Genomic DNA, 15,019 nt, shown 5'->3' on the forward strand with positions numbered 1-15,019 from the left:
GTAAGGCTTCTACATCAAAGTATTCTTCTCCTTTTTGAGAAAAAAAAACATAAAAAGTTATTTTAACATTTAAAATGTATTAACAAAGAACAATTACAAGAAAGTAATAATCTAAAATTGTGGGTAAAATTTTGTTCATCTGCTCAGTTTGAACATTGAAATGGCAGGCGTCATCAAACTAAATATTATATGAAGTCAATGCAAGTTCATTGTCTATTCATCTAATTTAATTGCTGAAATAATTATCAACTTAAAAAGGTGGGCTTGGAATTAAAGCAACAAGTAAACTACATTACAGCAAAATCAGAAAGTATTAAGCACCAAATAATGTTGTATTCAAACCTTTTGCCTTTTAGCAATCATCAAAATTGATGCCTCTGCTGCAAAGAGCTTTTATAGATTGATGTAGTTAGATTCTCACTTCTATGCCTTCCTTTAATAAATGCTCTTTTACGGACTGAATCGGCACCTGCAACCCACAATATTGAATTGTTTAGACAGAGCGAACTAGTTCTTTCTTTTTCTTTAATACAATAGACGTGGAAACGAGGGATTGAACCTCCAACCTCTATGTAGAAGCAAGATGTCTTAATCACTGAGCTATTCTTATGCCATCACAAAATTAGTTCAATGCTGGAAAAATACTAAAAATATATATTTTATATAGTCCAGCAATCCCTAGGAGTTACAATTTTGCATAGTTCAACTTGTTAAGACATATATCATCGTACAAAATGTCAGAGGTTTGAATCCCAAAAAAGAAATATAAAAAAAAAGACAAAAAGACAATCCCCATGAGCAAAAATTACTCTAACACCTGCTCGAAGCGGAGCTACCCTAAATTAAAAATGTACAAAAGAAGATTTAAAGTTTTCGTTCTATCTTCCTTCCCTATAAAAATGTCGGGCTTTGCTGCTCCTGGCACCTCAGACATGTTAAGCGGCAACAAGATTGGCCTAGTTCCATATCTTTTGTAGTGCAGACTGCAGCAATGATAGCAGATTTCCAGATACAGCTGCCAACTGCACTACAGTTTCTTCAATCTTGTGGCTATCTTTGTGAGAATTTGACTGAGGTGGGTAAGATTGAATTGAAAGATATTACCACCAGTACATCTCGGATTCAGTTTTTATTTTTATTTTTTTAATATCCGTGCGTCTGGGCTAGTTTGTGCACACCTTAACTAATCACGACCAATCGCTTGATCCTACTACATTTGGTTGACAAGGAAATTCGAAGGATATTAAATCCTAGGTAGGTGGCCACCATGGTTTGATTTCATTCCCTTCAAGTCTTTTACTATTTACATTGGCCCTTATTGATCGTTAAGTCATTTCTTGATGGTTTTATATCTCAGATTTAGCTAAGTGAGCTAATTTTTAAACCACTTGGCTTTATTTATCTAAATAAATGGAGAATATTTGCAAACGGTTAATCATAAACTAACGGTGAACCTCCAACATAATCCAAGTGAATACAAGCTGAGAAGAGTCTACTCTTTCATAGTCAAGTCGAGCACCGGGGTTTTTGAGATTGAATTCTGGTCTCGTTACTCAGCAAGGTTATTAGACCCAATTCTAAGGTTTCATAACAATTTTCCTAAGTCCAAGGCAGCAGAGAGTGATTTGAATTGAATGTCCTATAGTATTTACATAAAATTAACATCAAGGATTTAGTCACATGCTCCCAAACAATCAGGTGTATACAGTCACAAGAGCAAAGGTTGTTTGAAACTTGATAAAATCAAACAAGAATTTTCTTCTAAATAAATCGAAAATCAAGGTTAAAACATGGTATCAACTCATCAGGAATCTGTAAGTATAACTAGGATGAGGAATCTCGGGTAGTACCTCCTTACGATGAAAAATTCCAGCAGCAAGAGCAGCAGAAGCATTCGTTTTGTTAAACACATCAGAGAAATGGTCAGAAGACCCAGCTCCACTACTGGCAATAACGGGTATGCTAACAGAATCTGATATCAGCTTTACTAGATCTATATCGAATCCTTTTCCTTGACCTGATAACATTTAGAAACATAATAACAATAATAACAACAAAAATAATAATATTTAAGAAGACAGATTACCCTCTAAGCAAGAGCAAGAAGTAAAAGCATGCATGTTTCATCAACAGCTTTGGTGTCTAGCCAAAACCAAAAGGGAAATGTTGATTTAGATAAAAGGAGCAATGAAGTGATTATTAGTCTACCCAAGCTCATAGTCACCTATGACCATTCGTCCTTTAAAGTTGGAAAAGGAGGATAAAGTCAGATTTTGGGATAATTGGTGGATGGGGTTCTTCCTAAGAATATCAAAATTTCCCGATTGTATTGCTCTTTCCACTAGTAAACACCAAACCATTGAAGCAGTTTATGACCGTTCGAATCAATTAAGGAATCAACAATTCTGAATGGGCTTATCTTCTAATCATGGGAGACCTGACAGTTTCTCTGTCAAGATGCATAATTTAGAATTCTGGCTTCAGGTCGATTCTCAAACAGGTCCCCTCACCATCATATATCATCAAGGACAGTCGTATATTCCCCCTACCAGCAGCAGGAGAATATGAAAGTCTAAAGTCTGCAAAGGGGATAACTTTCTTGGCAGGTAACCACCTCAACTTTGAGAAAATTAACACGATTCACAGAGTTCAAGGATGGGGAAAAGCGGGGAACAACTTTTCTTCCATTGCCAGTTTGTTAGTAATGTGTGGTGAACCTCTGCGGGCATCAGTTGGTCTATGCGTCAATCTTCAAAGGATTGTTTTGAAGGGATCATTCATGCTCCGTCTCTCAGAGACAAAGCTGATCTTGATGGGTGCCAATTCACTCTTTTGTTTTGCTTCGAAATGTTTGGAACAAAAAGAAAAAAGAGTTATAGTGGGCAAGACATGGGAGCTTAAGCATTTTCAGATTTCTTACTGCTAGTCCATACATACAAGTTCTGTAATTACGACTGACTGGAAGGGCTTTTGTAACCTCCTCCGTGGACAATCCCCTTTAAGGAAATCTGATGTAGGGTGGTTAGCCTTGATATTCATACCAACGGACTACTTTAGTCATTAGTTAGTTGTTAGGCTTAAAACTAACCAACGGCTAGTTTTTGGTGGTAAGGCTGTTTTGGTTGTTAGGCTTTAACCAACGGCTAGTTATTGTTAAGCTGATTAGTTATGCCCTTAAACTTGTATAAATACCTAGCCTACTGCTGTAACAGAGCATAGACATTACTTAATAAAATTCTCTCTTATTGGTGTACACCAAAACCTATCCTCCCGACCTTTGTAGTTCTTGCAATATGTAGGAGGTTTCTTATCAAAAGAAAATAAAAAGGTAAAAGATAATATGATATTTCCATGCTCATAGAGATAATGACTATATTTCCATGCTTACCGTCACAATCTATGCAGTTTAACAGTATTTCTCCAGCTCCTAGCTCCTCTACTGCTTTTGCAAGCTCATAAGCTCCAATTGGTCGACCTTCTCGACCTCCGTTAACCTAGTGAACAAACGAGAAATTTGCTGATCTCAGTTTCAACTGAAGCAATAGTATAGTTGTAGTAACTCACACTCTCAATTTTGTTCATAAAAACAAGAAGTGGCAGCTTGTTGAAAAGGAATTTGCATTCAGACAATTTCAATGCAAAATAAAATGTGAAGCACCAATCGAACTTACTGTACACTGATACCATGCATATTCTTCTCCATTAGGACCTGAAACCAACAGAAGTCACCTTTATAAATTCAATCCAAGTAAGCAGCAAACTTCCTAAAATTTATCTATAGTCTTGATTCTCTCATCGATAATGCTCCTCTGTTTTTATACATGTCACAATCACACAGTCAGCAAGGGAGCAAAGGCAGAATTCATAATTAACGTACACCTCTGATCTCATGGACTATTAAAGACAACAGGGGTCAGACAGGTTTTGAGGAAACAGTAGAAATGAAGTATTCATTTACCTGGGTTTGTTACTCGTATAACTTTGAACTCCACATCATCAGGACTTTTAAGGTACACTCTACGAGGATCAATACTAACCACAACAGCCTGTAATAGAGATTTTGGATAAACTCACTGAGATTACTTCCAAGAACAAAGATTAAACATCCATGTACATTAAATTAATAAATTTTTAATAATATATGTCTTTTCTGTCGGTCACAACATTATATTATAGATGTGGTCAAATTAGACATTACAGAGTTTAAGAAAGAAGAGAGAGGAGGGAGGAGAGAGTGAGCAGGTTACTTATTACATACTTCCATCACCAGAAGCATGAAGAACAAGGCTGTAATTCGAACAACACATGAGTAAGACAAAAATGCAAACTACACATATTTGGGCAGACGTAGCACTAAAGCGTTGAAGTCAACAAACTGATAATGATTCTATATTATCGGATGTGAGATAATCATAAAATACTGTATTGTATCTTGGCATCCAATAAATTTTTCTTGCTTTTCAATTTAGAGCCAATTTCTTGTAATAGTAACCCTACTGAATATGACCACTGTCTAGTTACCAAATATGGAAAAAAATAAAATGTTGTGTAGAAAATCCTGGCCACAATGAAAAGCACAGACACTGCTGCACTCTGAAAGTATAAGCAAGTCCTCTGGACCTTACAATTCAATACCGGGATTAAATACATGAATGATCACAACAATATCTTGTGCGATTGAAATTAATCACCTGATTTCCATAAACCTTAGAAATCTGCTCCAAGCTGCTCTTTCCCGTCTTTACCTGATAGCAGACCGTTCAAGAACCATAAGTGTAACAACCATGCACACAAGTCAACTAAAAACAGATGATTGATATAGCACATACGCCAGTTCTTAAATATTCCTCAGCAGCATAAACTGCATCGCTTCCAATAGATATTTTATCAGCTCCAGATCTGAAATATTCTGAAGCAACTTCCAAGCTAGAATAGTGTCTGACAAGGATTTGCATAACATTAATTAGATTAAAGCAGCATATATCTGCATAACATACTAGTTGATCAAAGTATTTTTTTTTAAAAAAAGTAACCCCGTAATACAAAGAGCACACCTGCCATTCGCATCCTTAAAATCTCTAATTCCACCCCCAACAGTCAATGGTACAAAAACATTTTCTGATGTGTATCTCAGCACCTATGAAGAGTAGCAAGGAGGTGAGATTAGAAAAATGACTGGAATGAAATCATTTATCTGGAAACATTATAGTGCAAAATAACTGCAATCACAATTTAACAAACCTGCAACATTGGCAAGTCGCCCAGAGGGAAGTCACGGAAACCAGTTATATTCAAAAAACTGACCTGCAATTCAACATAAAGACATCAAGCAGATGAAAATCTAAATAGCATCACTTTAAAATTAATAATAACTTAGATGACAGTTTTTAAGATAAATGGTGGTGAGGCCATACCTCATCAGCTCCATCTTTGTAGTACTGTCCAGCAAGATCTACCGGCTTGCCAAGGTTCCTAACCTAAACAATAAATAATAGTGTCATTTCCATAAATGAAGCATCATCCTTGCAGATTGAAAGAACATGGGACCATTCCTCTAATCAGCCCCCCAGAATAATAAAAGTTGGCATTGTAACAATGAGAATTAGAATAAACTGCTAAACAACATTACAAAAATAGCACCCTTTAAATAAAAAAAATGCTATGAATTAAGGTGCTATACATGAATAAAAAAAACTAACTAGACTTCCCAGGACAGGACGTGATCATACATGATAAAACTAGTAAATAGAAAAAGTCATCACAAATATGTAAGATGGCCTGATATTTAGCTGGTATTAGAATTTTCTTTTAACCTTTTATTAGAAAAGAAACCAAGTGATTTTATTAAGAACGTGAAACAGCAAGACAACGCTAAACAACATAAAAAGGATCCTCAAAAGAAAAACAATATCCTCCAAGAGAGCCATGACCATAAACCCTACCATTTACCCAAAAAAAAAAATGTAAATGAACTCAGACGTAATCAAGGCACATAGAAACATGCTCAAGTGTAAATGCTCCACACCTCAAAAGACCCTCTTTTAGCCTTTAAAGATTACAACTATACCAAAAATTTGCTGATAAAAGTAAACCTGAAACTTCCTTATAACTGAAAATACTAAATGCACTTCCACCTAGGAAAATTGTTTAATACATTTTATGTAGAAATGATTTTTATTTTTTTACAATTGAGAGTATCCAAACGAATGTACAGACATACATCAACTAATCATCAAACTTATTAGTCAACCATATGAAAATGTTTAATGTACCTCATTCTCTTCTGTTTGCTCCCTTACGTCATATTGGTCCCCTTTGGTAACAACAAGGTCCCCTTGGTCATTTGTTCGCACGTCAAGACAAGCAATTACCTAAGAGAACTAAAAAGATTCGCTGACAATCTCCTCTTACCACATTTATAGAGTACAATATAATAGACAGAGAAACCAAAAATGGGATAAGAAAAACAAAGAGTTTTTTGCAAGGATTATTACCCTTTCTGGGCTTTGTCTTGTGGGATAAGAATATAAAAGTGAGAAAAAAAATATCAAGCTACTATATTGTTAGTGTTGAGTGATTATTACCCTTTTTGCAAGCCTTGAAGCCTTTCCCTCACTGGGCTTCTGTCTTAAATGAACATTTCAAGTTGTTAGCCGATCTAAAATAATGTGATGTAAAATGATAAAACATTCATATCCTAGGATGAAAATTAACATACCTTGGTGACAGTCGACTTTGGAAACAAGAATCTTCTTAGGACAGACAGACCTACATCTGATAATTATACATATCTGTCAACATCAAAAAGTAGGCAGCGATAATGAAAATCTTCTGATACATAGAGTATTAACAGGGTCAAAGAGCAAACAAAATCTGATTAAATCAAACTTGAACCTTAAGCAGCAAAACTCAACTACGACATCAGTTTTCTTCTTTTTCCTCTTTTTTTTTTTTCCCGGGGGAGGAAATTTGCCTCGTATCAGAAATCATATGAGAAATCTGAAGGTAGAAAGAAAATCATATCTTAATTCTTACCTCCACTCTTTTCTGGGTGGAATTGAACTGCATGGACATTTCCCCTTCTAACTGAAGCTATAAACCTGTCGCCATAGCTGCAAGTAGAAGAGATCCACTCCTTGTTCTCATCTGACTGAAATAAGAGAAAACAATTAGGACACCGATATACAAAATGTTGAGAGAGAAGGAAAATGTTCGTCAAAGACCACATGGAAAAATAACTATTTCTAAGGAGACACATCTTACTGGCATAGCACGGTAAGAGTGAACAAAGTAGACATGTCGATTAGAAATATCATCCAAGATCTCAGAGTCCTTAGAGATTTCCAGAGCATTCCACCCAATATGGGGTACCCTAAAACCATTGGAAGAGTCAAAACGCCCAACCACACCCGGTATTAAGCCAAGACCTTTTACTGAAACACATAACAAGAGTAATTTAGTCTTTATCGGAAGAAAAGTGATTTCAAAATAATCATTTAATTCAATTTAAGAAAAGACCCTTCAAGCAAGTGGTTTTCATGTGTTTCTTACAGTAGAATTCTCTTTTAGAACAGGGGAACTTTGGAAGGAGAGGAATAGAAGGGCATGTAATATGTATAGGGATTTATTACTTCAAATTGGTGTATCCTCTCAAATGTATTCTACAGTTATTGCTCCATTCTTATTTATGTCAATTGAAGTACTTTTTGGTGAACTCCCTTGGCCCATTTGGGGTTTCTCTTCTTTGTAGCCTCTCATCATCTTCAATGGAATGTTTACCGTCTCCTTTCAAAGAAAGGAAACAAATGACTAAGAAACACATCAAAATAATCAATTTCAAACCTGGTCCATTCTCCTCGCTTGATTCAAAGAGTAGTTGAAGCCCAAGACAAATTCCTAAAAATGGGCGATCATTCTCAATATAAGTGCAGAGTGCTTCAGCCATGCTGCAAAACATCACGCATGCTCCAAACAATAAATAATGCTTACAACTAATTTGCATCATTCAACTCATTCTGGATTGTTTGTTCAACACCAAAAAGTTTGTACTCGCGTGTTAAGAAGCAATAGGCAGAAAAATTTCTTACCCTTTATTGTTTAGCACGTCCATGGCCGGAGCAAATGCCCCAACTCCAGGAAATATTAGGCGGTTTGCATTTAGAATGTCTTCTGGTGTTTGCACCTAAAAATCAGCTTTCATACGTCAAGTTATTGCTAGATGGTTACCAAAACACTCACCATACGAAATGGCATGAACATACTACTCGGTAACTAGACTAGTGCTAACAGCACACTGAAATACAAAATTATGGAATCAGCATCAATAAATCATTATGCTCGATCAAATGCCAATAAGTATCCAGCTGGTTCTTCCAGTCACAATTATAAGATAACAAGAACTTTTTTGTTTGATTCGAAGTATAAATTACTGCAAGCCCAACCAGAGTATCCTAATACGGCGAAAAATCAATACAGAAGACAGAAAGAAAATCTCACATCTTTGATATCAAAGCCAAGGTAACGAATTGCATTCCTCACACTACGAACATTACCAGCACCGTAATCCAGCAAAGTCACGACTACAACAACAAACGCGGGAAAATTACGAGGGATAGCATTTGAAATGAGCAACAAATTCATTGGCAGAGAGAGTACCTGAGTCACCAGCAAATGAGGCGCGAACAGCAAACTTGCCAGAGGACTTGACTTTGAGATGACGAGTTTTATAACAACTATTGGGAAGAAAAAAGAGAGAGCTCGTACGAGGCGATGAGGAAAGTGATCGAAATACAATCTGAGAAGAAGAAGAGGAAGAAGAACCAGCGACGGCGAACGGCGGCGCTTCCATTACAGTCCTCGCCGGAACTCTCTGTGGAGTCTGGACGGAGATTTCGAGCTTGAATCGGCAGCTGCTCGAAGAAGAAAGCTTCAGTGTAGCGGCGTTCTCGCAAGCTCTGTATTGATTAACGGAGAAATTTTATAAAAATTTAATTCTAAAACATAATTAATTCATCTAATATAATATTTTCGTTTTTAATTAACTCTTTTGAAGAAATTAAGCTTATTTTCCTCCAATTTTTATTTCCATCTTTTGAATAAATACTTTTAAAATTTTAGTTAATTTTAAAAACAAAACTGGGTTTTCTAGTCTTAATTTTTGTTGTGAGTGAGCAAACTTCCATTTTGAACCTTTGGAAAAAAAACAAAAAAAAAAACTTCTATTTTGAAAATAAAAAGTAAAAATTTTATCAAATTACAAAAATCTAAGGAATTTAAAAATATGTTAAACTTAGAATGTGTAATAATGTTAAACTTAGAATGTGTAATATGAAACGAGGTTTAAATACTATTTTGTTATGTACTTTAAACTTCGGTTTATTTTGGTCCATGTACTTCTATTTTGATCCTTGAACTTTTAATTTATATTCATTTTAATTTATGTACTTTTAAAACTTATGTTTTGGATCTTATATTTTTTAAAAGCGATCATTTTAGTCCTTGTTTACAAAAGTTTATCATAAATTTCATATAAAGGGTAACTTTAATATAAATTTATTGCAATATTTCAAAAAATTTAGTTAGTTAAATGTCATATTAAAATGTCTATACAAAAATTTTGAAAAAAAAATGTTCGAGATAAATTAATTAGATAAAAATGAAAATGAATAGACCAAAAGGGAAAAAGTTACGAACGTTTTGAATTTATAAGAGATAAAATGAATACAGGACCAAGAAAGTATTTAAATCTATCAAACAATAATATATTTTTGACTGTTTGTTAGTCAAGTTGTAAGTAGTTTGTTAAATTTGGAGAGTGTATAATCTTGTCAGTTATTTAAGATAAGATTTAATATGGTAAAATTGATTTTTTTTTTTAATTTTTGTTGAGACATAAAAATTGAAAGTTTTAATTTTAGGTTAAAATACTAGTTTGGTCCCTGTACTTTCAGTCTTAGTTCATTTTGGTCCTCGTACTTTAAAGTGTTCGTTTTGGTCTCTGTACTTTAAACTTTGGTTCCGTTTAGTCATTGTATTTTGAAAATGTTCATCTTAGTCTCTATACTTTTAAAAAGTGATCATTTTAGTCGCTCTTTATAGAATTTTAACACATATTTTACGCATAACGACAACTCTTTAAAATATTGATTTTAGTGCCGTGTTGAAATTGTGATATAAAAAATGAGATTAAGAATAAAATTAAGGGACTAAAATGGTAACTTTTTAAAAGCATAGAGGCTAAAATGTATATTTTGAAAATACGATGACTAAAATGAATAAAAGTTTAAATTACAGGGACTAAAACAAACACTTTCAAAGTATGGGGACCAAAATGTACCAAAGCTGAAACTACAGGGACCAAACTAGTACTTTAACCTTAATTTTATCATGTGGAATAAAATAAAAATGTTCATGACTATTTATTTTAATAGACAAATTAGGATTATGTAGTTCTACTGAAATTTATTATTAGAGCAAACGATGAGTGTCAATGAATGAACCACGAAGGCCAACAAAATGGACCAATTTGAAAGCCCACCATACAAAATGGGTCGAGTTTGAATAAACCACAGCCCAAAATATATAATAACACAAAGTTTTTTTTTTAATACAACAAATGTGGGGAGAGGGTTGAAACTCTCATTTCCAACTAAGGAACAAGATACCTTGTAACCACTAAGCTGGCCATATTTTGGCCATGTGATAGCACAAGTTAAAAAAATAATGTGTTATTAAGAAATAATAGTGTGTCAGATATAGATATGATAGTTCGAGAAAAAAAACTTTTTAAATTTAAAATACTTTTTTTATATCGGACACTTTTTTAAAAAATTACTAATTTAAGGTGTGTTTAATAGTTTCTGCGTAGTTTTAGTTTTAAAAGTGAAAAAAACCAATGGTATTCGGTAATAAACAAAAACGCATTTACAAGAATCAAATTACATAAAAAAAAAAATTTCAAATGCGAGATAATTATTAAAAAATATACTTTGGAAGTGGTTCTTCCCATGGTGAAGTTGCAGCGACTCCATTTACTATTATGATAAATCACTTCATCAAGATGTTAATCTGAGATATTATTTGAGTTCAATTCATCTACCCCATGAGACTCACATTTGACTTCTGTCTTGGTAAGTGTATTATTTCATATTTTCTCAAAATAACATTCATTAACCACGACGATTGAAACAATATGAAAAGTCCAAATTTGGAAAGGAGAATGATTGACACTTGAGATTAAAAAAATGTGAAAAAAAAAGTAGGTAGGGAAAGAAATATTGGCAGTGTAGGTCGTCGTTGCGGTTAATATTGTTACTTAAATATTGGCACAATATAATTTGACATGACACGAGAGAGTAGGTAGGGGAAGAAATTTGGTAGCATACATTTTAAATCGAATTTTTTACTTATCTACCATTGCTTTATTCAACAAATATCGATCTAATTCATTAGACCACCTTTCGTTGTGTTATGTTTAATTCATTAGACCACCTTTCGTTGTGTTATGTTAAATCATCCCTTAAAATCCAATCAACATGTTATGTCAACATTTAAGTAATAGTTTTAACGATAACTTATCATCAATTTAGTGGATAACTATTACATCCCGATAGTTTGATCTCTATCTAATTGTTTAACTAAAGAAAATAAAATTTTATAACAATCAAAATTGAAAATAGAAAGACATAATTATTATTTTTTACGTTTGAGAACTAAATAAATTTATAATTTAATTATATTCATATGGGATGGGCCCTAAAATTTTAAAATTTTTCCTAAATTAATCTCCATCTAGTTGAATTACATAAAGAATTATATATATAAACTTAATTAATGAATTTAAAATTCACATCCAATAGCCAATAGAAAATTCCCTATATAAAACTATATATATATATAAAGTTATATTGTTGTATTGAAAGATATATTCACAAATATGAAAAAGTAAAGTCATATGGGCAAAAACGACTTTTACATAAGCAACACTTGCAAATTAGTCAATTCAAAAATGTGTTCACTTCTCATGCATTGTTCAAATATCTTTAAATAAAAAATATTTCAAAGTCATGAAAATAACATAATTAAATAAATCATTATTGATGATTAATCAATGGTTTGCTTTCAAAAGTCAATTAATGTTTAGCATTTGAATTTGAGTTAATTATTTCTGGAGGAAAAATGACATTATATAAAACTATAGTATAAGTAGAAACGTTATTATAATTATTCTTTTTATACGAAGAAGCTAACCAGTAGAATTATTTTTTTGAATTATTTTTTTAAAATTGTATTTATGCTTATAAAACTCGTTTTATTTGTATATTTTTGTTGTTGGTGAACAGTGAACACGTCCATGATAATTTCAATCTCTATATATAAATATATTATCCCACTAACAATTTCAAATGTTGTTTGAAAAAAATTCAAATATGAAAACCATTTATCATTTATTTATCCACCAATTGCCATTTGTTCTTATCCTTCATGATGTTTCAATTGGGATTAGTTTAATTTCCTAGAAAAAAAATAGTTTAAAGGTTTTGTATTTTAAAATTATATTTCTGCAATTTGAAGGTATTTTTAATTGTCAAGAGATGCCAAAACGAACATAACTTAGCGTTAATTGACATATATTAGTTGGAGTTTGCTTCCCACCCCCACATGTTGTACTAAAAAATGAATTGTTAAGAGACTAATATTCTAAAATTAATATTTCTATCTGAACATTTCTAGAAGAAATTATCATAACGTTGTTTTAAGAAACATCTTTAAAGTTGTATATACTGCGGGGAATAATTTTATTTTTAAAAAGTTAGAGAAAATGTTATTATATCCTTTTTTTCTATCACCTATAAGTTTAATAATAAATATAGAGGAGGATCATTTTTAGTATTTCTTAAATCAAAAGGATAAAACATAATTACAAAACATGAAAATAGAACAAAGAAAAAAAACAAAAACAAAAAAACCAGATATATTGTTAAATTACCAATAAACCCAAAAGTTCAAACTTGTCAAATTTCCTCTCCTTTTAACCTTGATTATCACTTATTGACTCTTTACAAATTTCCGAGTTAAGGGGAGTGTTATGATATTCTTATAAATGATTAAATTTATCCCAACCTATCGGTTTAAACTTTTAGATTTATTGGTAATTCAACACATATTTTCGATTTTATCAGTTGTTTTAATTATTACAACACTTATCAAACTCCAAGATCCAACATGCAACTGATAGTTAGGGCAAAATTTGATCCACCTTACAAAGTTTATAGGTAAAAAGCAAACGTTTGTGTAAAAAGTAATTACCAAACATTTTTTTTATCCTGTCTTAACATAGGAAGCAAGGAATTAAAAGAGGGAGAAAACATAACAAATATGTCATTTTCTAAGTTTTCATCCAATATTCATATTTTAGACATATCTTAAAAAAAAAATTTGTTTACAACTTGACTTTCAAAGGAAATCTCTCTCTAACCTAGTAAAGTAGGGGTTGACATTCGACAAAGTCAACTCCTTTTAAGATTAAGATATGATCTTCATCACTAAGGGGAAAAAAAAGAAAAAAGAAATATTGTGGCCCTTTTTTTAAGTTAAGAGGATGGCCAATATTAATGTCAAAAATAAAATAAAATAAAATAAAAGGACAGCGAATATTTCATTAATGGTTGAGGATACTTATGTAATTGGTCCATAGAATTGAGACAAAAGTACAAAAGAAAAAAAACTCATTGACTTTACAAATTGGCAACTTTTTAATTGCTTTAGTCAAAAGACTTGACAAGTTCCCACCACAAGTCAACCCAACATCTTATTTAAATCACTTTTGGGAGATGCCATTGCCCATTACAATGTGAACACAATGTTTTTTTTTCTTTTAATTATTAACTAACATAAACAAAAGAAAGATTATTAAATTTTCTTAAACGATCCATAAATCTAAAAAATTAAGTTAATAGATTGGATAAATTTAATTCATTTATGAAAATCTGGGTTCAAAAAATTGCACAAGGTCCAATGATCGAAAATCAATAATAAATGAAAAGAAAACAACAATGCGAGAGTTTAAACAAACTTCTAATATTTTCTTCAAATTTCATGATGTGAAAAACTATTGTAATAGATCACAATATTTTAAAGGTTAAACTACACTTTTTAATATTATGTTTATTTAATATTCAAATGTTTAAAATTTCGATCCTATTTTTAAGCTTAAAAGAACTAATTTCAATTATGTTAATGAACTCCAATTTATGCTTTTATTTAATTCTTGCCAAATAATATTATTAACAAAACAGTAACATGAAATGTTAATAAGATAAATTTTAGTTAAATTGATGTAATGTGGTAGATGATAGACGTCAATTTTTTCTTACTGATATTAATATTTATGCTCACCATATAAAGACGTTGACAATTTGTTAATACCTATTAATTTTAGCAATGTTAGAGATGGGTAAACAAATGCTAGCCCTTTAACTACTCGAAAATGGACTATCCTACTACCAAACTCACGTTTTGAACCAATTTGTTTTTTAAGAAAAGAAGAAAAATTATGTACTTACCAATTGGATCTTAAATGAATTACTTAATTTTTTTTAAATGTACATATTCAAACAAAAAATTGAAAATGTTTTTTTATTTGAAAAATGCATACAGAAAAAAAATATTTATTTGATTGATTTTTTTTTAGTAATTTTATATGGACGGAAAATGCAACCTATCAATCCCAATCATTGAGCATTTGAAAAACTTTTCATTTTATAATGGAATGGTCAAGTCAAGAGGTTAATTCTTAGTACATTAATTTCCACATTTTCTATTAGCTACTTGAAAGTCTAAGTTAGTTTTTGGGTTAAATCAAAGGCCAATATTGACAATGACATTCAAACACTTTAATTTGATTTAGGTGTATTTTGATAATTATTTAATTTTTAAAATATAAGATTCTTTAATATAATTTTAAAGTGTTTTTACAATTTTATTTACATTTCAAAGGTTAGAAAAATATAGTTTTTTT

The 15,019-nt window shown here is 31.8% G+C and overlaps 1 protein-coding gene across 1 annotated transcript; it reads right to left on the bottom strand.

Moving 5' to 3' along the window:
* Positions 1-93: 93 nt before the first annotated feature.
* AT-HF (HIS HF) lies at positions 94-8,967 on the bottom strand. Its single transcript, XM_022283912.2, has 19 exons — positions 8,656-8,967; positions 8,497-8,579; positions 8,088-8,182; positions 7,843-7,946; positions 7,264-7,433; positions 7,036-7,150; positions 6,719-6,774; positions 6,585-6,623; positions 6,273-6,371; positions 5,415-5,477; positions 5,242-5,304; positions 5,055-5,137; positions 4,830-4,938; positions 4,692-4,745; positions 3,959-4,046; positions 3,672-3,709; positions 3,389-3,494; positions 1,851-2,017; positions 94-469 (listed from the first exon to the last, which is right to left on the bottom strand). The coding sequence occupies exons 1-19, from the start codon at positions 8,846-8,848 to the stop codon at positions 410-412; spliced, it is 1,785 nt and encodes a 594-aa protein (XP_022139604.1). The 5' UTR covers positions 8,849-8,967; the 3' UTR covers positions 94-409.
* Positions 8,968-15,019: the final 6,052 nt, after the last annotated feature.

Source organism: Momordica charantia, assembly GCF_013281855.1.
Source record: "Momordica charantia cultivar OHB3-1 chromosome 11 unlocalized genomic scaffold, Mcharantia_2.0 BLBB01000011.1, whole genome shotgun sequence".
Taxonomy (NCBI): domain Eukaryota; kingdom Viridiplantae; phylum Streptophyta; class Magnoliopsida; order Cucurbitales; family Cucurbitaceae; genus Momordica; species Momordica charantia.

Excerpts from the sequence above, each read along its gene's own strand:
- AT-HF (XM_022283912.2), bottom strand. The coding sequence starts at position 8,848 with ATGGAAGCGCCGCCGTTCGCCGTCGCTGGTTCTTCTTCCTCTTCTTCT. Across the intron at positions 7,947-8,087 it reads GACGTGCTAAACAATAAAGG|CATGGCTGAAGCACTCTGCA; the intron begins GTAAGAAATTTT and ends GATGTTTTGCAG. Across the intron at positions 4,939-5,054 it reads TTTAAGGATGCGAATGGCAG|ACACTATTCTAGCTTGGAAG; the intron begins GTGTGCTCTTTG and ends AATCCTTGTCAG.